Genomic DNA, 24,307 nt, shown 5'->3' with positions numbered 1-24,307 from the left:
ATGGTGATCAAGTCAGGATTATTAGTATACTCATGTTTACAAAATGTAATCAATCTTTGTGACCCTTAACTAATTTCTTGCTAGCCCCCCCAACTTTCCCATCTCTAATAACCACAGTTCTGTTCCCCCCCCTTTTTTGAAACTTCTATGTATTATTGTGATTATTTGTTTCTTTCTTTCTTCTCCTTCTTTCTTTATTTTAGCTCCCACTTATGAGCGAGGACATGTGGTATTTCTCTTTCTGTGCCTGGCTTATTTTACTTAACATAATTTTCTCTAAGTTCATCCATGTTGCTGTGAGTGGCAGAATTTCATCCTTTTTTATGTCAGGGTAGTATTCCATTGTGTATATATACCACATTTTCCTTATCCAGTTATCTGTTAATGAGCATTTAGGTTGATTCCAACTCTCGGCTATTGTAAATAGAACTGCGATAAACATAGGAGTGCAGGTATCCTTTGACATTATGACTTCCATTCCTTTGGGTATACACCCAGCAATGGGATTGCCGGATCATACGGCAGTTGTATCTGTAGTTGTCTGAGGATCCTCCATACCATTTTCATAATGGCCGTACTGATTTACAGTCCTGCCAACAGTGTAGGAGGGTTCTCGTTTCTCCACGTCCTCATCAGCATTTATTATTCTCGGTCTTCTGATAATAGCCAGCCTAACTGGGGTGAGATGATATATCAATGTGGCTTTGATTTGCATATTTCTGATGCTGAGTGATGTTGAGTATTTTTTCATTTATATGTTGGCCATTTGTATATCTTCATATGAGAAATGTCTATTCAGCTCCTTCATCCATTTTTTAATTGGGTTACTTGTTTTCTTACTGTTGAGTAGTTTAAGTTCTTTGTATATTATGGATATTAATCCCTTGTTGGATGTCAAGGTTACAGATCATTGCTGAAAGATATTAAATAGGACACAAAAAGATGGAAAGATATTCCATGCTCTTGGATTGGAAGAATTAACATTGTGAAAATGTCCATACTACTCAAAGCAATCTACAGGTTCAATGCAATCACCATCAAAATACCAATGGCATTCTTCACAGAAGTAGAAAAAACAGTCCCAACATTCATGTGGAACAACGAAAGACCCCAAATAGCCACAGCAATCCTGAGCAAAAAAAATAAAGCTGGAGGCATAACACTCCCTGACTTCAAACTATACTACAAATCTGTAGTAACCAAAACAGCATGGTGCTGGCATAAAAGCAGACACATGGACCAATGGAACCAAATAGAGAACCCAGAAATCAGCCCACGTGCTTGCAGCCGATTCATCTTTGACAAAGGCAACAAGATCATACACCAATGAAAAGACTGCCACTTCAATAAATGGTGATGGGAAAACTGGGAATCCATATGTAGAAAAATGAAACCTCTCACCATATACCAAAATCAACTCAAAATGGATTGAAGACTTAAATATAAGACCTAAAACTATAAAACTCCTAAAAGAAAACATAGGGGAAACACTTCAGGATATAGGGCTGGGCAAAGACTTTATAAGACCCCAAAAGCACAGGCAATGAAAGAAAAAATAAACAAATGGGAGTGTATCAATCTAAAATTGTTTCTGCACAGCAAAAGAAACAATTAGCAGAGTGAAAAGACAACCTATAGAATGGGAGAAATTATTTGCAAACCATTGTAGTTATTATCCTTATTGACACATTCTCATCTTTGGCCAGTGGAGGCTTTTTCAAATTGGCTTCTGCATCCTTTTGACATGACTGATGGAGTTTGGATATGTTGTCCCCTCCAAAACTCATTTGGAAATTTGATCTCCAATGTGGCAGTGTTGGAAACTGATTGAGTCATGTGGGCAGATCCTTCATGAATAGATTAATGCTCTCCCTGGGGGAGGAGGGAGTAATGAGTGAGTTCTTGCTCTATTAGTTCCCTCGAGAGCTCGTTGCTTAAAAAGACCCTGGCACCTTCTCTCTCTCTCTCTTGCTTCCTCTCTCTTGCTTCCTCTCGCCATGTGATCGGCTTGTACCCACCGGCTGCCTGCCACTTTCCGCCATGAGTAAAAGCAGCCTGAGGCCCATGCCAGACGCAGCTGTCCCAGAATCGTAAGCCAAATAAACCTCTTTCCTTTATAAATTACACAGTCTCAGGTATTTCTGTTATAGCAACACAAAACGGGCTAAAACAATGACCAATAGTCTTGGTCATATACCAGAAATCAAAGATAGCTTCTTTGATTTCTGGTATAACAAGATATTCCAGTAACATTTTGTGCATTTCCTGCCCCATCCTGGAGTCTGCCATTTCTTTAAGAACTTTTAATTCCTTTAAGTGGGAAGTGGTATTCAGAGACTGTCTAGATACTAGGAATGCTCATTGCTACTGGATTTGTCCTTGCTTCTAGGCCTTTTCAGTGGGCAGATAAGAAAATAAATATTTTTTAAAATAAGATACATCATGAGTTTTATGATAATCTATCATTTAAATTTAGAAACATTCTAAATACCAGAAAATGAGCAGACACAGAAAGTTCTGATATTTATATACATTTTGAAAAATTGCATTATTTATTGTGAAACATTTTATTGTCTTCTGTACTTTTCTCAGGTAAATGGTGTATTGTTGGAGTTTCTGTAGCTGCTGGAATGTTAATATTAGCTATCTAGCTAATAGCCATGGTATTAATTTTAAACATTTTCCTGTTTTGATTGTGAATTCATCACCAGGGTAGGTCCTAGTCCTCTTTGAAACCTCCTTCCTTTTTCTCCCTAATAGCCCATAATTGACTAGGTCTGTATCTTGAAGAGTACTATGTTTGCTAGACAGACTGGAGATGTGGACCACAAGTAAAATGGCATGTGCAGAGGCCCAGAAGACTTAAAAAGCCTTGCATATTTAAAGAACAGCTATTCAAAGTATGAGTTGTTTTGGAGGAGTGGCAGGAGATAAGACGTGTGGAGTGGGTAGGGGCTAGGTTACAAAAGGATGTCTTGGTAAGGAACTATTATTTTATCCTGTAGGCAACTTAATAAGAATTTTAATAGGGAAACGACTTGATTAGAATTACATATTTGAAAGCCTTTGTAGCCATGTGAGGAATAACCTGAAGCAGGGGGAACAGTAAGTAAGCTATTGCAGGACATAAGAGCTTAGATGGACTTGGGAATTATTTGGCAGGTCAGATAATCAGGAATTAGTGATCAATTGAATATGAGCAGGAAGTGGGGGGGGGGGAAGGGTCCAGTCCAGGATGACTCTTAGGTTTGTGGATTATCCAAATGTGTGGGCTGATGTTTCATTCAGTGAAATGGTGAATGTAGAAGAAGGAGCAGTTTGGGTTGGTGGCATGTGAGTGTGACTCAGGTGGGATGGTAAGTTTTGTTTAGGGCATTGTCAGCTTGTAGTGCCTTGGACTTTTTTGGTAAATATGTCTATACATGCAAAACCACACGTAAACATCTTTATACTTAAGGACCCAGACGGGTTCAAATCCCAGCTCTGCCACTTCCTATCTGTTTGACCCTGAGCAGGTGACTTTAGCCTTCTAAGTCTCAGTTTTTGTAGTTGTAAAAAGGGGATAATGGTAACTAACTCAGAGGAGTTGCGTGAATTAAATGATCTAATTGACAAAAATCTAACAGCATGCCTAATGCACAATAACTTGATAAATACTGTCATTATTATTCTAGATATCGAGGTTGCCAGAATCTTGTTTAGAGCCATGGAATGGATAGGACTCATTAGGGAGAACACTGAGAATGAATAGAGAGGGGGCCAAATATGGAATGCTAGGGAGTATCAATGGTTGAACTTTAGAAATTTAGTTGCTTGGACCTTGCCACTCTATCCTCTACCCCCAAAAGTTTATTTCAGGTATTTCATGTATTAGAGGAAGTGCAGGTTTATCTTTGTCTTATAGTCAGTTGTAATAAGTATTATTTCTATTTTCCAAGCTTATTTATTCATATTAATTTACTCAACATGCATTTACTGAGATACTGGTAGAAAAAATTCTAGATGTTGCAGACAGCACAGAGAATAGATACCTAGGACACGGCCTTCAAGGTGCTTACATTCTAGAGGAGAGACAGATATTCATAAAAAAGATGCAAATATCAGCTAGTGATAAAGTGTTTTAGAGGGAATGTAAATAAGATATAAAATGCTGGAGGGTTCCTAAGAGTCTGTTTTAGATTGGGTGGCCAGTTGGGTGGCCAGGGAAGGCTTCTCTGAGGAGGATATATTTAAGATCACATAATCAGTAACCAGCCATGTGAAGATTGGAAGGAAGAACATTCTAGATAATGTAAAGGCCCCAAGGTGGGAATAAGCTGAAGGTGTAATCACAGAACACTAAGAATGCCAGTGGTACTCAAGATAGGGCAGTGGGAAAGTTGATGAGCTGAGGCCAGAGAGCAGGTAGTGACCAAGCCACACAGGGCTCTCTAAGCCAGGATAAAGAGTCTGGATTTATTCTAGGTGACTTGGAAAGCCCCAGAAAGCTTCAGGCAGGAAAGTAGTGCACTCTGATTTACACTTTAAAAAGATGACTGTGATTAAAAGAGGCAAGAATGGAGTAGGAGGAACAGAAACAGGAGGCTAATGGAATAGTCTAGATAAGAGATGCTTTATTTTTTCTTTCCTTTTACCCTGAAGCTCTTGGTTGCTTGGAAGCCTCAAAGCTGTCCTTGAACTGATCCCCGTTAGGAGAGTTGTCCTGATAATAGAGGGTCTCTAGGCTTGGAGCAAATAGATACAAGCAATGACTATCTACTGAGGGTCCGAAACCTGACTCTTAACCAAGGTGTGCATGAATGGGGTTCAGGAGCATGAAAATATATTCAGTTACTTTCTTTGGGGAGAGTTCACAGCTTCTCACCAGTTTTTCAGACCTGTGACATCCGTACAGGTAACCTCTGATACCGTGTTGAACACTGTGGGAGATGTCACAAGAGTTACAGAAAACAAAAACATCAGTGGTAGCTCCTGCTTTCTAAGAGCTCATAAATTAAAGAAAGAAGGAAAACATAAAGCTAGACATAATTAAGAAAAAAATGAGTGAGACCAGGGGTAGGCAGGCCAGGTCATATGGTATGCAGGGCAAATACTAAGAGATGAGAAAGGTTTTCCTTTCAGCTTCCTCCCCCAACATTTTTACTTCTAAGTCTGGAAATACAACTGCTTTGCTTTATAGTCAGTGTTCAGTCAGGAAAGCCACAAGATGGCGAGGTTGCTCCTTAAAATGAATGTGAGTAGGTAGGAGGGAGAATGGGAATGAAAGTGTGTGGGTGTTCCTCTCTGATTTTCTATGATCTCCTTAAATTTCCTTACTCCCTTACTTGAACATAAAATAGAACTGACATGCTTAAATCTTTCCTCTTTAATTTGGATTTTTGGATTTTGGATTTGGATTTTTCCTGTTTAATTTGGGTCAAAGTTGTTTTTGGAATTGTAAAGCTAAAAATAAAATTAAAAAGAGCTGTCTGGATCCATGCTTACCATTTTTTCTGCTCTTTATTAAGTTATTAATAAATAATTTCATCTTGCACAGTTGCCAACAGAGTAATTTTAACAAAATACCATTTTGATAATTACTTCCCTGCTTTAAAACTTTGTGTTTATTTATTGTCATAATTATTTGTTGATAGTACTGGTAGTTATTCAGATAGGGTAAATGTAAGTATAAAGGTGGAATAATTTTTGATTCACATCACAGAAATATATATATATAATTATTGTCAGTTTTTTTATAATGGTGAAATGAAAGGTTTCAAGTATAAAAAAATCAAAACTTTTACGGGTTATTAAATGTCATAGTTTCAATGTTTAGAATATGTATTTCCATCATTTCAGCATATCTCAAGGCTTTTTTTGTTCTCAATATTTTATGGAAAAGGTAAGCTAATATATTATTTGTATATTGATTAACATTTATCAACTATGTGTATTTAGCATTTTATGTAAAATGCACTTTGCTTATGCTGTTTTGTCAAACTAAATCCTCGTAAGAAATCTATGAGTTCAATATGAATGTTGCCATTTTTCAGATGGAGACACTGAGGCTCAGGGAGATTAAATGAATTAAAAAGATTTGATAGTTAGCAGAGCTATCATTTGAATCCATATTTGTTTCAATCTTAAGACTCATACTTTTTTTTTCATTATGCCATACTGCCTCCAATGAGAGTATATATTTCTATTTATTTATTTTTTAATAATATAATTTTTTTACATTTTATGATGTTGTAGAGCAGTTGGGAGGGCGAGGGAGAAGGGAAAGGGGAGGAAATGTGATTGAAGGAGGAAGAAGGAGGGGCGGGGTTGAGGCCTGTGGCAGCCCCACATTCCCTCAGGCAAGACTGGGGGGCTTCCAGCAGTGGCTTGGTCATTGCTGGGCTGGGTGCAGATGTCACAGGGGTGTGGCAAAAGCCCTTGCTTCCCACCATCCCAGCTCGGGAACCTGGAGTCCTTCTTGCTGCGGCTTGGTGGTCGTCACTGGGCTGGTTGTGGATGTTGGGGGTCTGTGGCTGAGGCCCTCGGCTCCACACTGACCAGGCTTGGGAGAGCCCGGGGCACTTCCTGCTGTGGCTTGGTGGTTGTTGCCGGGGTGGTTGCGTGTGTCAAGGATGTGTGGCTGAGACCTTTGGCCCCCACCCTTGGGACTGGTTGCAGGTGTTGGGTGTCATGGCTGAAGCCCCTGGCCCTCCCCTTTTCTGGCTTGGTAGCCCTGGGGACTTCCGGTCCTTCTAGGTGTTATAGGTGTTCTTTGGTGAAATGAGATCTTTTCTAATTAATATCAGACTTTGCCTCTGGTTGTGGGTACTTTGTTTTTCTTTCAGTTCTATGTTGGATTATTTGCTGTTCCCACCACTTAAACTCTGCGCTGGAACTAATTTGTTGTCCTTTGCTTACTTGTAAAATGGGGGAACTTCCTGTGCGGACCAGTACTTGATCTCTGTAGTTGAGCTAAATTGTTGCTTTGCTGCTGATTCCCTGGGGAAGGCTTTTTGTGCAGCTCAGGTTTTAATGGTTGACTTTATAGGTACTTCCAGATCTGGTAAGATTTGGTACATCTGGGTTGTGTGAAAACTCTGGTGTGGGCCTAAGTCTTTACATAAAACTGCCCCCCATGCAATTCTATATTCCTGATTGGTCTTCTCTGAGTGGTCTTGTGCTGATTGGGGGGCAGATCAGCTGTCCTTGCTGTGCCCCAGTGCTCTCCCAGTGGGCTTGTCTCCCCCACCACCTGTGCTACAAACAATTCCCATGGGATGGGCCATGTTCTGGTCCCTTGCGATGACTCACCGGCCTTTGAGTGGCTCCTTTTTTTCAGTTGTGGCTCCTTGCTCTTATGTGGGTCCACGAGAACCCTGTTAGTGGGCTTGCTGGCCTGGTGGTCACCTAGGTCCTCTTCTCCCCTGTCATCTCCAAGCAACTTCATCCGAAAGGCACAGCTGCAGCTTTTTGCCAGTTCTTGCTCTGTGTACTCAGCAGCTCCAGCCTGGAAGTGACCGGGATTCTAAATGGTCTGAGCAGTTTTTTCTTTTTCTCATCATGGCTTCTCCTGCCTTCTTGCACTCTGTACATCTATCCTCCTCTTCCCCTGATCTCTAGCGGCCCCAGCTTGGCTGTCGTTGCTTTTTTTATAGTGTAAACTGGTTGATTTGTGGGAGAGAGTGATGCTGGGGACCCTCTATTCTGCCATCTTGACTGGAAGTCTATTTCTCTTTAATAGAAATATTTGGAAGTTGTAATTTAAAGTAATTAGGGTATTTGTGCCTCCCCCTTGTAAACTGTACAAAAAGAGAATTTGTATCAAAAGGTAGCTATTATGGTGCACTTTTGCTTAGTAAGCTGTTTGTTTTTCTGAGTGTATTTTTCAGTAGGCCTTTATTTAGGCAAATCCATTTAGAGTTATGCTGATGGTGAAGAACCTCAGTTTGTACCATTTGAGGGATTTGGGCTCCTGTCCAGAAGCACCTGATTTTCCCAACCTAGAGTGGACTGAAACTTAATTTCTTTTCTTGGCTTCCTATTGGGATAACAGGTGATTCATGGAGCAAATAGCATTCCTGCTTTATGGTGGCAGCTTCTCTCTGCTCCAGGAGGCCTGTTTTGTACTGGGGACTACCTGTGGTTGAAAACTATTGTGTTGAAGCTGGAAGCCTGGTCTAGGGTGCTCTTTATAGCTGCAGACTAAATGCCCTGGAATTCATTCTCTAAAGCTTGGCATTAATTTATTTTTATTTTTTAAATGTAATTTTATTAATATTATTTTTTTACATTCTAGGATGTTGTTGTGGAGCAGTGGGGAGGGAGGGAGAGGGGGAAAGGGGAAGGAAATGGGATGGAAGAAGGAGTAAGGACGAGGGGTGGGACTGAGGCCTGTGGAATACCCCACATTCCGACAGGGGCGACCAGGGGCTTCCAGCGGTGACTTGGTCATTGCTGGGCTGGGAGCAGATGTCAAGGGGGTGTAGCAAAAGCCTTTGTCCCCCACCATCCCAGCTCGGGAACCTGAGGCCCTTCTTGCTGTGGCTTGGTGGTCGTTGCCAGGCTGGCTGTGGGTGTCGGGGGTGTGTGGCTGAGGCCAAGGCCCCTCATCCACCCCAGCTTGGGAGAGCCCGGGTTGCTTCCTGATGCGGCTTGGTGGCCACTGCTGAGCTAGCTGTGGGTGTAGGGGGTTGTGGCCATTGGCATTAATTTCTGTATTTCTACAGGGAGAATATTGACGTACTTTGTCTTTGCACTCCTTTCATATCCCATTTTTGCTTTCTGAAGATTAAAAAAATTTAAAAGTTCAGAATTTACAAGTTTTGTTTGCAAAATTGAGAGACAAAACTGGCTTTTACCTGAATCACAACACTTGGGTTTTGTTTTTGTGGTTTTATTTTTTTCTTCATACAGTAACTTTAATTGAAAAATAAGTATAGTGGAAAGAAGACTGGCCATGAATGAAAAATTATTGAAGTTGGCCGATGGGTTTATTATATATTCTATTTTTATTTGTTTGAAATTTTCCATAATAAAGTATAAAGAGAGAGATGTTTTGATACCTTTTCTGTCACCCATAATGATATGATTTAATCTTTCTGAGGATTTTGTCTTACATACTTACATTTCTGACAAAGACCATTTCTGGTGGCACATGTATCTGGGTAGGTCAATTGGTGATTACATCATTTAATTACTCACTTCTTTAGTGTCTTTATTCATTTACTTTTTAATAGATTTTTTTTTAGCTTTTGAAAAAATAATTATTTTTATATAACAAGTGGTCATTCATTCCTTCAGTAAATACTGTTCTAGATGTTGGGGATACAGCAGCGAATTGAATAGAAGAAATTCTTGGAGCATACATTTTAGTAGGGAGGAGACAAAATAAATCAATAAACAAATAACTGTGTTACATATCTGTGTTGATAAGGGCTACGAAAACGAAAATAATTGGGTAATAGGGGTTAAAAGTGAGAAGTGAGGGTGCTCTTTTATAAAAGGTCAGGGGGGAAGGTCCCTGTGGAAAGGAGACGTTTGAGTGGAGACCTGGAGGTGGGAGGGAGTGAGGTGCATGAGCAATATGGAGGGAAGTGGGTGGCTGCAGAAGCAAGGCCCTCAGGCTGCCCCTTATTGATCTTTCTAAAGCATGGTGTGCAGGGAATGTCAGCAGGTAGCTGGTGGTGTGGAAGACTCTTCATGTGGCTATTCTCTGGTTGACTCATAGCGCCTGATATAATCTTTATTATTCAACAACAAATATCAGGACTGAGGAGAGCAGAAGAAATATTTCTTGTGTTCTTTTGATTCTTGCTGATGGCCAAAAAAATAGGGGGTGTAGGGAGAAATAAATGTGACACCTTTTCTTTGTAATCTTAAAAAGCACTTTTAGGAGATATAATTGTTTTTACTTACATCCAAATTTTTAAATCATCATTTATATTTTCCTTCTTACATGTCTAAGGAAATATGTAATTAACACCCAGAGAGACATTGTTTTACTTTGTATATTGTTGTGTACAGAGCAGAAGTAGTAATTGCCTTTTGGGGTCTGGAAGGTAAGTTAAATGAGTGACTTAGGTTGATGCATCCAGGAGTAAGGTGTGGTGGAAATGGGCAAATCAGAGAATCCATGCCCTGTGTAAAGGGGAGATCTCTTACTCACCTCTTAATTGTTGCCATGTGAGAATGTGGGTCTAGTTTTAAATGTATTTTCTGATTTTTCAAGAAAAGCCAGAAATTTGCATTTTATATGTTATCTGCTGATTTTTAATGTTGGCAACTAAATAAAATCATTTCAAAACACTCTTCAGGCCAAACAAAATATCGTGCAGGTGGGATCTGGCCTGAAAGTCAGAAGGTTTTGACTTTCTGAGGTAGAACAGCATAATTAATTCTACTGCTTCTTCAAGGGATAGTATAGATCTAATAGTAATGAAACGCTGCAAGATTTCTGTATACAAATGATTTTAACATACTATTGTATGATGGTTTTAGCATACCCTGTGGTGCTGAACATGTCTGTTCTCCTTGTTGTTTTAGGGTATGGTCAGACAGGTCCCATGTCTCAGCGAGGTGGTTATGATTTGGTTGCTTCTGCTCTTTCTGGTATGGTGTACCTCACAGGGCCTGAGGTAGGTATTCTTCTTTATAATATGCATAATTTTTTCCTTTATGTATTCCAAAGGGATTTTCCTAAGCCGTAGGATTAAAGTTGAGTTAATTTTAGAAAGAAACCAGGGGAACTGAATGACTTATTAAAGTAAAATGGAAATGTTCATTACAAATGTACTCAAGGCTGAACATCAGTGTGGCCTCATGGAAAAATCTTTTTAGTAAGAAGCAATGGATAGGTGGTAAGCACATTTTCCTTATTTATTATTCAAACTTAATATAGGTGCCTTCATATGATTTAGGAATATTCCTTCTGTGAAATAGATGAAATAGGTGACTAGACTAGACCACAGATTTCATTTCTACTGAGTGCCTTCATTTGACATATACACATAGCAGAGGGTTTTTTGTTTTTGTATTTTTCCCTTCTGGAATATTATAAATAGTTATGTATTTGAAAATTTGTTACTTAAAGCCTAGGTATAACTTGTCATATGCATTAGATTCTGACAGTGAAAGAATTATTTGATTTTATAACAATCCCTCTGCATTGATGGTGGGTTGGGAAATTCCTAAAAAGTACATAGATGGCCAGAATGTGGTTGATTAGATCAAAAAATGGACTCTGGGGTAAGATTGTATGAATGGTGTTAAGTTAAAAAAAAAAAAGTGTGAAAGCCCAGTAAATAAAAATACTAAAAGACATCTGTTTCAAAACAAACTGGATTGGTAGGCTCAAAAAATTTGTATCAGTAGGTGTTCCTCCCCCAAATCACTTTCTTCAGTTAATTCTTTACAAAATATTGCTACAGTGTTGAGATAAACTGAGACAGAGTGACCTCAAGTCTTCTCTTTTGCGTCTTTCCTTCTTTTTATTAATTTCAAAGCAGCAGTTGGAGCTTTAATGTCTTGAAATATAAGGTCTTTTGTACTTTCATCCTCTGTTGTTTCATTTTCACAAGTCTTAGAAAAAAATGTATGGCCTTTCCTTAAGATATTCAAGGGCACTGGTTTTCTTTCCATCCATTGGGAAAATGGAGCATGTACATATCTCTCTTTGTTCTATCCCATAGACTCTTACATGGCTAAGACATTATTATTGTGAATGCTTTTATTTAAGGGCACTGAACTCAGTTGGGAATATGTGAAAAGATCTGGTACTTTAAAATTTGTAGTGTGTTTCAAATGCTAAATGAATTAGATTAAAAACTGCTGAGGTGTAGGATTACTACAGTTCCTTTAGCATACTGCACTATATTCTGATAGGGATAAGCACACAGTGTGTGCTCAACCTTCTAATGTATCAGTCGACAACAGCCTTAATCTCTTGTGTTTCCCTAGTTGGTGATTTTTGTGTCATGTTTACTGACAGGCCCATTTTAGACACAAGAATGAATTAGACCCAGGACCCCGGACTCTGAATTGAGTGCTTTCTCACTATACCAAATGTTCTATTTACTAGTTGGTGACATATACCAAGTACCATGCATAAGCAAGGTGTAAATACAATAAACATCAAGATTCATTCCACAGGCATCGTGAAAGGTGGAAAGAGTACAGGCTATGGGAGTAAAGCAGACCTAGGTTCAAAGTCTGGCTTTAGCACTTTGCATACCTGGGCACTCTGGACAACTTATTTAGGCCTCTATTTTTCAGTTACAGAATTTTTAATACCTACCTGGAAGTAGCAATGTGATAATCAAAGGAAATAATAACATATGTAAAACTTCTAGCATGGGTCTAGCACAGTATCAGTACTCAAAATCAGTTCTCTTTTTCTCCATAATCAATCATGAATCTTCTCTGACAACACCACAGCATACCTAAAGGCTAGATTTTAGATTTGGTGGAGGTCAACTAGTTTGCCTTAAATCTTATCATAAAGACTTCTTTCATAAATTTTATTCAATATTATATATACATTTAGGTATGCCCCCTTTTGGATAAAAATGGCACTATTACTCCATTATAGAAAAAAACATGCATTTTGAGGTTTTTCATTATATTACTACTAAATACCCTTGGAACATCACTTGATTTTCAGGCAGAAATGTAACATATCCTAATCTTAATTATTTGTTATAAATATTAATATATGAATGAAAGACATTAAATAGTCTAGATTAAATAATCAAGTTTTCCTTAATTCATGCACTTTTCTAAGATGGTACTGCTTAAACATTGCTGACCATTGATTAGGCAGAGTTAACAGTGGAAAAAACTTAATTTTTCAGTTTTATTTATATGTTATTTTAATTTACTTTTAAACTTAATTTTTCAGTTTTATTTATATGTTATTTTAATTTACTTTTTTTTCCTTCTCTTTTTTTATTGAATCAAAATTGATTACACATGTTTTGGGGATTCAATGTTAACATATGTTGATCAAATCAATATTACTAGTATGTATATTTTTACAAATTGTACTTATTCTTTATGCCCCTTGTCCAATCTCTCCCATCCCCTTCTTCCTCCCCCCTCCTTAATTTACTTTGGAAAGTAATTATTTTTTATAAACAACACATATTCTTTATAAATTTTAAGCAATGCATAAAATAGTAGAGAAGAAAGCTATGAGTTATTCTAATCTCACCATTCAGAAGTTTCTACTACCGTTAATAAAGTATCATTTCAGATATTTATTCATGCTTACATGTGGGCATATTCAGAGGGCATGATGACAGAAATAATTTTATAAGGATGAGATCATAATATTCTTGCTAATTTAAAGCAAATAAATATTAAATTTAATTCAGTTTAACAGAGGAACAATTAATTGAAGTGGAAATGGGAGATATTGCTCAAATTTAACTAAATGTTTTTTCTTTACAAAAGTAATCATTACTAAAAAATCCCTTTGAGGTTGAGATGAGATTATGAAAGATGTTGGGATCATTTCATGCTTCCTTAACTACCTACATGTTCAGTTTTAAATATCATGGATTGATTTCATGATATGAGAAATGATTAGCATTTTCACTTTTCTTTCCTCTGTCTGCCCTCCCTCACTTTCCAATTGTTGCCGATTAATTGCTTACTTATACTTAGTCAAAATTTACTTCATGTTTATACTTAACTACTTTTACTTTTACTTAGTAAATACTCTTCAGTGTTTCTATTTAATTGCCCTAACCCTAATTTTAAGCCTAGTCGAGTTCCATAGCATTTAAATTCTAACCTGCAGCAGTAATTTCCCCAATTTGCAGTTGCCCAAGGTTAGGTATAGAAGTGGGAAGAGGTTGAAGAGAAGGAGCGGTTGGAGGCCTTACAGGGCTGAGAGCAATCCTTTCTGGGCTCAGGATTCAGCCCTCTTTCTGAGACTCCAGCCAATTCCCTGTACTAGGCCTACTCTACCCAGCCAGAGTCCCAGTCCCGTATGAAGGTGCCTACTAAATTCTGGCAGCACCTTTGGTCTTGGTTCTGGGACTGAGACTTTCTCCTGTAGGGGTATTTTTGTTGACTTTTCCCAGTGTTGTTCACTTACGCTTTCTTTCATTGTGTTTCCCCTCTGTTAGAGGCTTTTGATGGGGATTCTTAGGATTCAGTCGACTAACTTTTTCCCTTCAATATTTTCTGGGCAAGGAAGGGGACGTGAGGAGCTGTACCACATGGGCAGCACCTCACTCTTCAGTTTCTTTTCTTGAAAAGTTATAAGTTTGTTCCCCTTTCTTTGGTTATTAATAGGACCAATTTGTATGACCCAGGAAAAAGGAACAGAAACAAAACAAAGAGATAGGGAAAGATGTTTATGATTACAAATAGATTGTTAGAATTCTGCTTTAATGTATCTGTTCACTACCAGAAAATTGGAGAAATTTTCAGTTTTACTTGTAGTTTCCTGATGAAATGATGTGTTGTAGCATTTGATTTGTTTATTAAAATTATAGTTCTAGGACTGGCCAGTCAGTCAGTTGGTTAGAGCATGGTGCTGATAACACCAAGGGCCGGGGTTTGATCCCTGTACTGGCCAGCTACCAAAAAAAAAAGGTTCTATAAAATAAATCCTAAGGATAAATTGTAAGTTGATAAATGTTTTGGGGTAGCTTAACAAGATAAAGTATTTTGTGAAACAACAAATTTTACTGAGAATTTTCAAATACAATTAATACAGGAGTGATAAATAGTAATCCCCAAAGTACTACATTTTTAGAATTAATAATATATCATTCTTTTTATTTCTCACCACCTCTCAGAAGTATGGTGTATAATTGAAATATGCTTTATTAAAATTTATTAACGCTAATGAATAATGTAACTGTGATAATGGATTGAAGTTTGGAAATGAGACCATTTTGATTTTTATTGAAGCAGTTATGTGATAATAGTGCTAAGAGCATGGGCTTTGGAGTTACACAGAGTTTGAATTGAAGCTCTGATGTTGATTGTCTGTGTAACTTTAGACAAGCTGTTTAGACAATTTTTAGACAAGCTGTTTAGATAGTTTTTCATCTTCTCATAGTTGTTGTGAAGAGTATACCTGTTGTAGTACCTAAATAAGAGTATGTGCTCAATAAATGGAATACTTGAGTTAATATCCTACTAAATGGAGTTTCAATCCTGAAAGGGTGATATCACTTTTAGGTTGTCCACTTACCACAACGATATTTCCAGTTACTCTCCAACCTCTTATCTTCCTTTATATTACTTCATAGCACTCATCTTTCTGTGTGAAATTATTTTTCATTCTTACTAGCTTATTTGTTTACTCTCTGTGTCTACTTTTAAAATGTAAGCTCTATGAAGGCAGAGACTGGTTGCACTGTACCCCCAGAATTTAGAGCAATGCCTAGAACATAGTCGGCACTCAAATATTGGTTGATTGAATGCATAAATACATTTACATGTGTTAAACAACTAGATTCTATGTTAGTTCAGTGAAACTGCAAATAAATTTAGAGGAAATAAACAATCATGTTTTCCCAGCTTAACACACTGATTTGTTGGTTGACTGAATTGACTGCTCAATTTAGTTTTAGTATAACTAGAATTGGATGTATAGGCTCACGTCCAGTGACTGACATTAATACTACTGATATTATTGAAGCTCATTTTGATATTTTAGATTTTTTTGTTATTTGTTATTCCATAGAATTTAAGTCACAGTGTAGTTCTATTTTTTTCCCCTCATATTTGACCCCTAAATGGAAGGAAACCCAATGAGAGACAGAGTCATCTGTAAAATTTACATAGGAATGCAAAAAATCCTCAAATTCCTTTAAAACCTCTTTTCTGAAACAGGGTTGTACTGAGAGATTTCACACACACACACACTATTAATCCCAGTTTTTCAGGAAATAGTTTTTATTTCTTTTGGGAGGTAAGGCCTTTCCTATTTGAAGTAGGTTTCTTTTTTTCAGAAAAAGCATTTCATTGTAGAAGGATTATGTCTTATTCTAAAATAGCTAATGCTTGCTAAAAATGTCCTTGTATTATAAAAAGTCATCAATCGACTGTAGTTGTCTTTTATTCCCTGTTTCTGTTTCTCTTTCTATAATTCGAAAGTCTTTAAAGAAAGTACTTGTGTTTTTTGTAGGAAAAAAATTTTCCTTTTTCAAAAATTTAGTACATTCATGTTAATGATCCTTTAGTTTTTAGATGACGTAAATAAAACATTTGTTTTAAACTTTGAAAGAGAATATGTTATCAGTTTGAACTTGTTTGTAAATTGCAACAGAAAAGTTGTAGGAGGGTGAGGAAAGAGGTAATTGTTTTTTGCTTGGCTCAGTGATAGAGTTCAAAATAACAGTCTGCATTGTTTGTTATGATCTGTAGGGTTGTGTGTTTTCTCTTTTTTGTAATCTCATTTCCTCTGAAGTTTTCTTTTCACCATCACAATCTAAAGAGAGATTGAACCTTGGTCTTTTCACTTGCATAGTCTAGGAAGAAAAGGTTGAATCTTGGTCTTGATCTACTGCCATCTGTACTGTAATCGTTGATCTTTGAAATTCTCTATTTGGTAAAAATAATGGACAGAGTTAAGCAGGGTTAAATTTGTTGTAGTTTAATGAAATCAGTTTATTTAAATTTTACTCACCCTTTGGCATTTCCTCTTTAAGAAGAGTGTGATTGCATGCTTGTTTCTGAGAGAAAGATTGGGAGGAGGAGATGATTTGCACATGTCTTGGTAGTCAAATGGGATTTATATTTAGAATTTCCTTCCCTCTGACATTTTTGGGTTTCGGATTAAGACTCTTTCTGGGACCAGATACAAATGAAATTCCAGCCTGCTCCTTCCTTGTTTTTAGTTCCTTATGGCTAAGGGGACTGGTTTTGTCGCTTAGGGGTTTATGATCTTGACAATGCCCTGGAGATACCATAGTAAGAGCCATAGCAATGGAGCCCAGCCAGGTCAGCTACAGCTTCACCTTATCTGTTTAACCCAGTTCTTGGTTCCTTAAACGAGTGGATATCTTGGCTTTTATTCTCATGTGCTGAGCTCCATGGTTCTTTGTATTTGTTTCTGGCTTATTTCAGTGACTTTTTCCTTTGCTTTCCTCAGAGGAAGGCTTGAACTACAAATGGAACCTCTCTAGGCCGGCTGGTAACCTCAGTTGGTTAGAGCACAGCCTTATAACCCCAAGGTCATGGGTTTGGATCCCTTACCAGCCAGCTGCCAAGAACAAATAAAAAAGAAATGATCAAAATGAACCTCACTATATCCGTTGGTTACCTATAAGTAGTGCAGTTACTAGTAAAAGCAGAATAAATAAATGGTATCAGAGACATTATTTGAGGAAAATGCTTAAAATTTATCTCATCTAAATATGATACATTGGGGTCATACAGACTGAGTAATGAGGTGTATTCCCCATTTTGGAATGAGGAATACTCCACACCTGTGTCTGGATTGGGAATGAAGATTCTTAGTGGTTAGTAGCCCTTGTTGTAGATGAAGTTATTTGTTACCATCTTTCTAAACTGTCCAGCAAATATAATCAGATTTGGAATAAATAATTTTTATTGGGCATTTTCTTAGCCAAATTATTTCTTTATTTTTATTATTTCTTTATTTTATTTTTAATTTATTTTTTATTAGCATATTCATTGTTACAAATCATACTCTTTTTGCCCCTTATCCAATCTCTCCCCTTTCTCCTCCCCCTCTAATAATCATGGATTTGTTCTCTCCATCTGATAGATTAACTGTTCTTCTTTTGGTTTGTTGCCTAGATGATCTGTCCAGTACTGAGACACGTGTGATCAAGTCTTCCCCTATTATCGTAAATCAGATGCTTCTTCTATTACTCTGGAGTGTGCTTTGTGGAGAGAGAGGAAGGAATTTTTTTTTTTGTCTCTGCTGGTGCCTCTCCTGTGTCAAGCAGTTGAGAGTCTGGTGTGCCATCTGCATGGTGGCTGTGACTGCTGCTATAGAGATTAGTAGCATTTGTGGCCTCCATGGCAATTGCAGTAGCTATGGTGGGTTACTTGCATGGAAATGGTGTTTTGGTGTACTTTTTACCTGGTTGCAGCTGGGTTCAGCTTCCCCTGGCTCCATGGCTCAGGACCCCAGTGGGGCCCTGGGGTCGTGGCGGCAGCTTGCCTAGTTGTGGCTGGGTATGGCTTCCTCTGGCCTCCATTCTATGATGTTGTTGTGGAGAAGATGGGGAGGAGAAGGAGGGGAAGGAGGAGGGATATAGGGTGGGAAAAAGGGGAAAGAAGGGTGTGATCAAGGCCCGTGGACTCAATCCTCATTCCAGCAGGCGAGTCCAGGGAACTTCCAGCAGTGGCTGGGTTGTTACTGGGCTTTATGCAAATGTCAGGGGGTTGTGGCTGAAGCTCTTGTTGCGCCACCTCCCTGGCTTGGGAGCCCAGAGCACTCCTGCTGCAGCTTGGTGGTCATTGCTGGGCTGGTTGCAGATGTCGGGGGTGTGTGACTTGGGAGCCTAGCGGGGCTTCCAGTCCTTCTGGGTTTTATAATAGGTGTTCTGTGGTAATGTGAGACATTTACTAGTTAATATCAAACTTTGTCTCTGGTCTGTGGGTATTTTGTTTTTTCTTTCAGTCCTGCATTAGATTATTCACTATTCCTACCACTTAAACTCTGCACTGGAACTAATTTGTTGTCCTTTGCTTACTTCTAAAATGAGTGAACTTACAGTGGGGACCAGTACTTGAGCCCTGTGGTTGAGGTAAATTGCTTCATTGCTGCCGATTCTCTGGAGAAGGCTTTTTGTGTAACTTAGGTGTTTATGGTTGACCTTGTATGTACTTCTGGGTCTTGTGAGGTCTGGTACACCTGGGTTGTGTAGAAACTCTGTTCTGGACCTGAGTCTTTTCAGGACACTGCACACCCTGCAGATCTGTATTCCTGATCAGTCTCTACTGATTGGGCCCGTGCTGATTGGAGAGCAGATCAGCTGTCCATGCTGCGCCCTGATGCTCCCCCAGTGGCCCGTCTCCAGCACTGCCTGCACTCCAAACACTTCCTGTAGGATGGGCCATGGACTGGTCCTTTGAGATGACTCACTGGTCTCTGAGTGGCTCCTTTTTTCTGTTGTCTGTGGCTCCTTGCTCCTGTGTGGGTCCAGAGGAGCCTTGTTAGTTGTCTTGCTGGCTTGGGGACCACCAAGGCCATCTTTTCCTCTGCCACCTGCATGCGACTTCATATGAAGGGTGCTGTGACTTTTGCCAGCTCTTTCTCCGTGAGCTCACCAGCTTCAGCCTTGAAGTGGCCAGGGCTCAAAATGGTGGGAGCGATCCTTTCTTTCTCTCATTGTGGCTTCTCCTGCCTTCATGCACTCTGTACATCTAACCTCCTCTTCCCCAGAGCTCTAGTGGCCCCATCTTGGGTATTGTTGCTTTTTAATAGTGGTAAATTGGTTGATTTGTGGGAGAGAGTGATGCTGGGGACTGTCTATTCCTCCATCTTGACCAGAAGCCCAGATTGTTTCTTTGTGTTGATTTTCTTGATATCATCAATATCACTTTTACCTGTGTTCATTCTTGCTTCACATTGCAGAGCAAGAAGATTATAGTGCATCTATATATGAATATAACACTGGTGCACCTAGGTCTGTAATACTGAGCTGGTTTGTAAGCACCCAAAATGCCAGAGAAATGTTAACAAATTGATAACATTTCCAAGAAATGTTAAAAGAAGAAGGGTTTTGTTTTTGTTTTTGTTTTTTTTCCTGAGCCAGGAAGAAAGACTAAAGTAAATATAGATGTTATAGGACAAGATAGACATTTAAGTATACCTGAATACTAGTATAGAAAGGGAGTATAAGTTGGGATAATTGTTTTCAAATTACTCTCAATTGGAGGATGCTCATTCTTGATTATTCCAATCCCTGCAAACTCTGGACCAGAGATAGTGTCCCAGGCTTCTTGCTCTCTATCCCCATACCTAGTTTGTGGTTCTACACATGTAAATACCCATTCTAATTCTAAAATCAATGCATGTAATCTCCTTTTTCCACCTTCATAGATACAATCATCCAGGTCTTTTCTCTCCTCTGCCATGTTATCTGAGAACTTTGACTCTTACAGTTTTCTTTTTAAAATCAATTCCTGTCATTATCTTGAGCAGTTTTAACATCTCCATTGATGACCTGTTTAACATCTTCTTTGAAGGGTCTTAGGAATCAGAAAACCTGAGTTTGAGTTTTTATTCTTTCATTCAGTGTAACATTAGACAAGTTATCTAACTTTGGTTTCTCTATCTATAAAATAGGGAAAATATCTTTTTAAAGTGGTAGTTGTAAAGTGATGGCTGATAGTGGAAATGTAAATTAGTACAACCATTATTGAAGACTGAATAGAGGTTCCTCAAAAATTAAAAATAGAACTACTGTATGATCCAGCAATCCCACCACTGGGTATATATCCATGGGAAGTGAAATTAGTATGTTGAAATTAGTATGATATCTGTACCCCCATGTTCATTGCAGTATCAGCCTAAGTGTCCATGAACGAATGAATGGATAAAGAAAGTGTGGTATATATACACGATGGAATACTATTCAGCCTTAAAAAACAAGAACATTCTGTAATTTGTGACAATATGGATAAACCTGGAGGACATTATGCTAAGTAAAAAAAGCTGTGCACAAAAAGACAAATACCACATGATCTCACTTACATGTGGAGTCTAAACAAGCCAAACTTGTAGAAGTAGACAGCAGAGTGGTGGCTACCAGGAGTGGTGGAGGGGTTTGGGGGAGATGTTAGTCAAAGGACATAAAATTTCATTTAGGAGGAATAAGTTCAAGAGATCATAGTTAATAACAATGTATTGTATTCTTGAAAATTGCTTACAGAGTAAATTTGAAGTGTTCCCACCATAAAAAATCAGTGTAAGTTAATACATATGTTAGTTAGCTCAATTTAGCCATTCCACAATGTACACATATTTCAAAACACTATGTCGTACATGATAAATATACACAATAAAAGAGAAATATATGTATTTGTAAGGTGATGGTGGAAGCATCGCAGGAAGTATATGTGAAATTGTGCATTAATTTGTAGTTTTAATCAAACTCTAGTTGTATGGTTATCTTTTCTCAGCAACAATCATTTGATCAACCCACTCATATGACCACATTTTCTATTTTGTGATATATGTAAAGATTCCATTGGGGAGTTATTCTTTGATTGTATTGTCCATGTCACAAATTTCTTGGCCTTATTAGCTCTCTTAATCTTTTAAACCCTTGCCCTATTCCTTTAGTCATTTGACTCTCTTCTACTTCACTTCCCCTTATAGTGTTCATAGCTAAAGAAGTAGGATGTGGATCTCTTCATAATGTCAATTCTGAGCTTGAAGTATCCTAGGCTCTAGCAATGGTTTTTGTCAGAAATAGTAAAACTCCAGAAGAGTTTAAAATGATGTGTGTGGGGACTTCTGGTCAAGATGGAGGAATAGATGGTCCCCAACATCAGTCTCTCTCACAAATCAACCAATTCACAACTATAAAAAAGCACTGACAGCCAAGCTGGGGCTGCTAAAGCTCAGGGGAAGAGGAGGAGAGAACTACAGAGCGCATGAAGGTGGGAGAAGCCATAATGAGAGAAAGAAAAAACTGCTCTGACTGTTTTGAATCCCAGCCACTTCTAGGCTGGAGCTGCTGAGCACACAAGAGCAGGAGCTGACAAAAGCTGCAGCTATGTCCCTTGGATGAAGTTCCTTGGAGGCGGCAGGGAAGAAGAGGGCCTTGGTGGCCCCCAGGCCAGCAAGACCACTAATAGGGTTCCTGTGGACCCACATAGAATGAGGAGCCACAACAACTGAAAAAAAGGAGCCATTCAGAGGCTGGCGAGTCATCACAAGGGACTGGAGCACATCCTGTCCCATGTGGAGTGTTTGGAGCACAGGTGGTGGGGAAGACAGGCCCACCAGGGGAACATTGGGGCACAGCAAGGAACGCTGATCTGCATCCCAATCAGTGCAGGGCCACTCAGAAGAGACTGGTCAGGAATATAGAATTGCGTGGGGTGAAGTTTGATGAAAAGACTCAGGCCCAGACCTGAGTCTCTACACAACCCAGGTGCACCAGATCTCACCAGATCTGAAAGTACCTATAAAGTCAACCATTAAAACCTGAGCTGCACAAAAAGCCTTCCCCAGGGAATCAGCAGCAAAGCAGCAATTTAGCTCAACCATAGGGCTCAAGTACTGGTCCCCACAGGAAGTTCCCCCATTTTACAAGTAAGCAAAGGACAACAAATTAGTTCCAGTGCAGAGTTTAAGTGATGGGAGCAGAAAATAATCCAACACAGAATTGAAAGAAAAGCAAAGTACTCACAACCAGAGACAAAGTTTGATATTAACTAGTGAAGATCTCATTTCACCAAAGAATGCGTATAACACCTAAAAGGACAGGAAGTCCCCAGGGCTACCAAACCAGAAAGGGGGAGGGCTGGGGGCCTCAGATAGGCCACCCGACACCTGCAACAAGTCCTGAGGGGTGGGGGGCCTGAGGGCCTCGGCCACATCCCCCTGACATGGGCAACCAATGTAGCGTCAAGCACCAAGCTGCTGCAGAATGTGCCTTGGGCTCTCTAGAGCTAGGGTGTTTGGGGGCCTTGGGCCTCCACCATGTCCCACCTCCCCCCAATCCCAGCACCTGCAACCAGCCCAGTAACAATCACCAAGCTGCCACAGGAAATGCCCTGGGCTCTCCTGAGCTAAGGCAGTGAGGGGGCCTTGGGCCTCGGCCACCCTCTGCTGACATGTGCAACCAGCCCAGAGATGACCACGAGTCACTTGGTGGAAGCGTCCTGGGCTCCTCTGAGCCAGAGTGGTGGGGGGCCTCAAGCCTCAGCCGTGCCCCCTTGACATGCAACCAGTCCAGTGATGACCACTGAGCCACAACAAGAAGGGCCTCAGGTTCCTGAGCTGGGGTGGGGGGTGAGGACTTTTGCCCCACCCCACTGACATCTGTACCCAGCCCGGCAATGACTCAGCCACCACTGGAAGCCCCCTGGTCTCCCCTGTGGGAATGAGGGGTGTGCCACAGGCCTCAATCCTGCCCCTTCTCCTTCCTCCTTCTTCTATCCTCTTTCCTTCCCCTTTCCTCTCTCCCCCTCCCTCCCAACTGCTCCATATCAACATCATAGAATGTAAAAAAAAAAAAATTAATTAATAAAAAATAAAATGATTGTGTGGGATGTTTGAATTGTTACTTGCATTCAGTGCTTGGTGTTCCCTTAATGTATGGGGATAGGCCCACGAATCTAAAATTTTTCTTTCAAAATGCCAATAGTGCTTCTATTGAAAGCAGTACTGCATATGCAGGTTACTTTCTTAACTCTCTTAGGCATATTTTGCCACTTCTTTCTTCATGCTTCTATGTTATTCTAATAATGCTGTTAATTATCGTTCTCTTTAGAATGTAAGTGGCTTAATTCAGGGAGAATGTCTTTGAGATACTTCCTTTTGTATCCCTAGAGTATAACACAGATTCAGTATGAAGTTGGTGCTTGTTGATGATTTCCTTACATATGAATTTGGAATCTTTAATTATTCCAGGAAGGATTCAACTTCAGTTTGATAGTAAGAGGCTGATACATGGTAGCCAAAGCTATGGTGCTTGAAATTCCTTCTAGAGTTCTTTAAGGTACACACTTAAAAATAGGAGAGTCTTTCCTATTGTGTAGACCATTTGGTATAAATCTCATACTGAGGAAATGTGAAGAGAATTTCTGAGGGGTGACTATTTGGGAAAAATATGCTAAAAATGTTTGGAAATATTATTCAGCTTGACGTAAGAATTAAAAGCATTAAAAGAAGTTTCTTCCTAATGTTTTTACTTTCTGAATCTTATGAAAGAAAAGACACCCCCCCTTTTTTCTGTCTCAGTAAATGGTTACTTCTGAGAAAGTTATGTTTATTTGAGGTGACAATGCCCTGAAAAATTTGGTTTAATCAGAGGAGATCCTGAAATGAATGGCCAAAATCATCTCAGGGATATAAAATAGACTTTCTTCAATGACAGTTTATAGAAACTGGACTTGTTTGCCCTGGGTAAGGGAAATAAATAATTTGATTTCTGTTTTCATCTATTTTTATGGGGAGGATATGGACCAGTTATTTTTATTGTTCACAGAACAATGAATAAGAGAAAATTAACTCACATCAGAGAAGAGGTTTTAGTTAGCTGAATGAAGAGCTTTTTGACCACTAGGTAGTGAATATTGCAGTGCATAAAGAAACAGGCCATGCAGTTTCTGTTAGCATGATGGAGTGGGAAACCTGGGCTTTGTCTTGGAA

At 39.1% G+C, this 24,307-nt stretch overlaps 1 protein-coding gene across 1 annotated transcript in view; it reads left to right on the top strand.

Moving 5' to 3' along the window:
• SUGCT (succinyl-CoA:glutarate-CoA transferase) overlaps positions 1 to 24,307 on the top strand; it is a 723,725-nt gene that overhangs the window by 84,110 nt on the left and 615,308 nt on the right. Inside the window, exon 7 of the mRNA XM_063115110.1 lies at positions 10,522 to 10,613. Coding sequence (XP_062971180.1) covers positions 10,522 to 10,613 — 92 coding nt within the window. The remainder of the gene's footprint in view (positions 1 to 10,521; positions 10,614 to 24,307) is intronic.

Source organism: Cynocephalus volans, chromosome 11, assembly GCF_027409185.1.
Source record: "Cynocephalus volans isolate mCynVol1 chromosome 11, mCynVol1.pri, whole genome shotgun sequence".
In the NCBI taxonomy this organism is placed as follows: Eukaryota; Metazoa; Chordata; class Mammalia; order Dermoptera; family Cynocephalidae; genus Cynocephalus; species Cynocephalus volans.
This window is presented reverse-complemented; position numbering and strand designations above follow the sequence as displayed.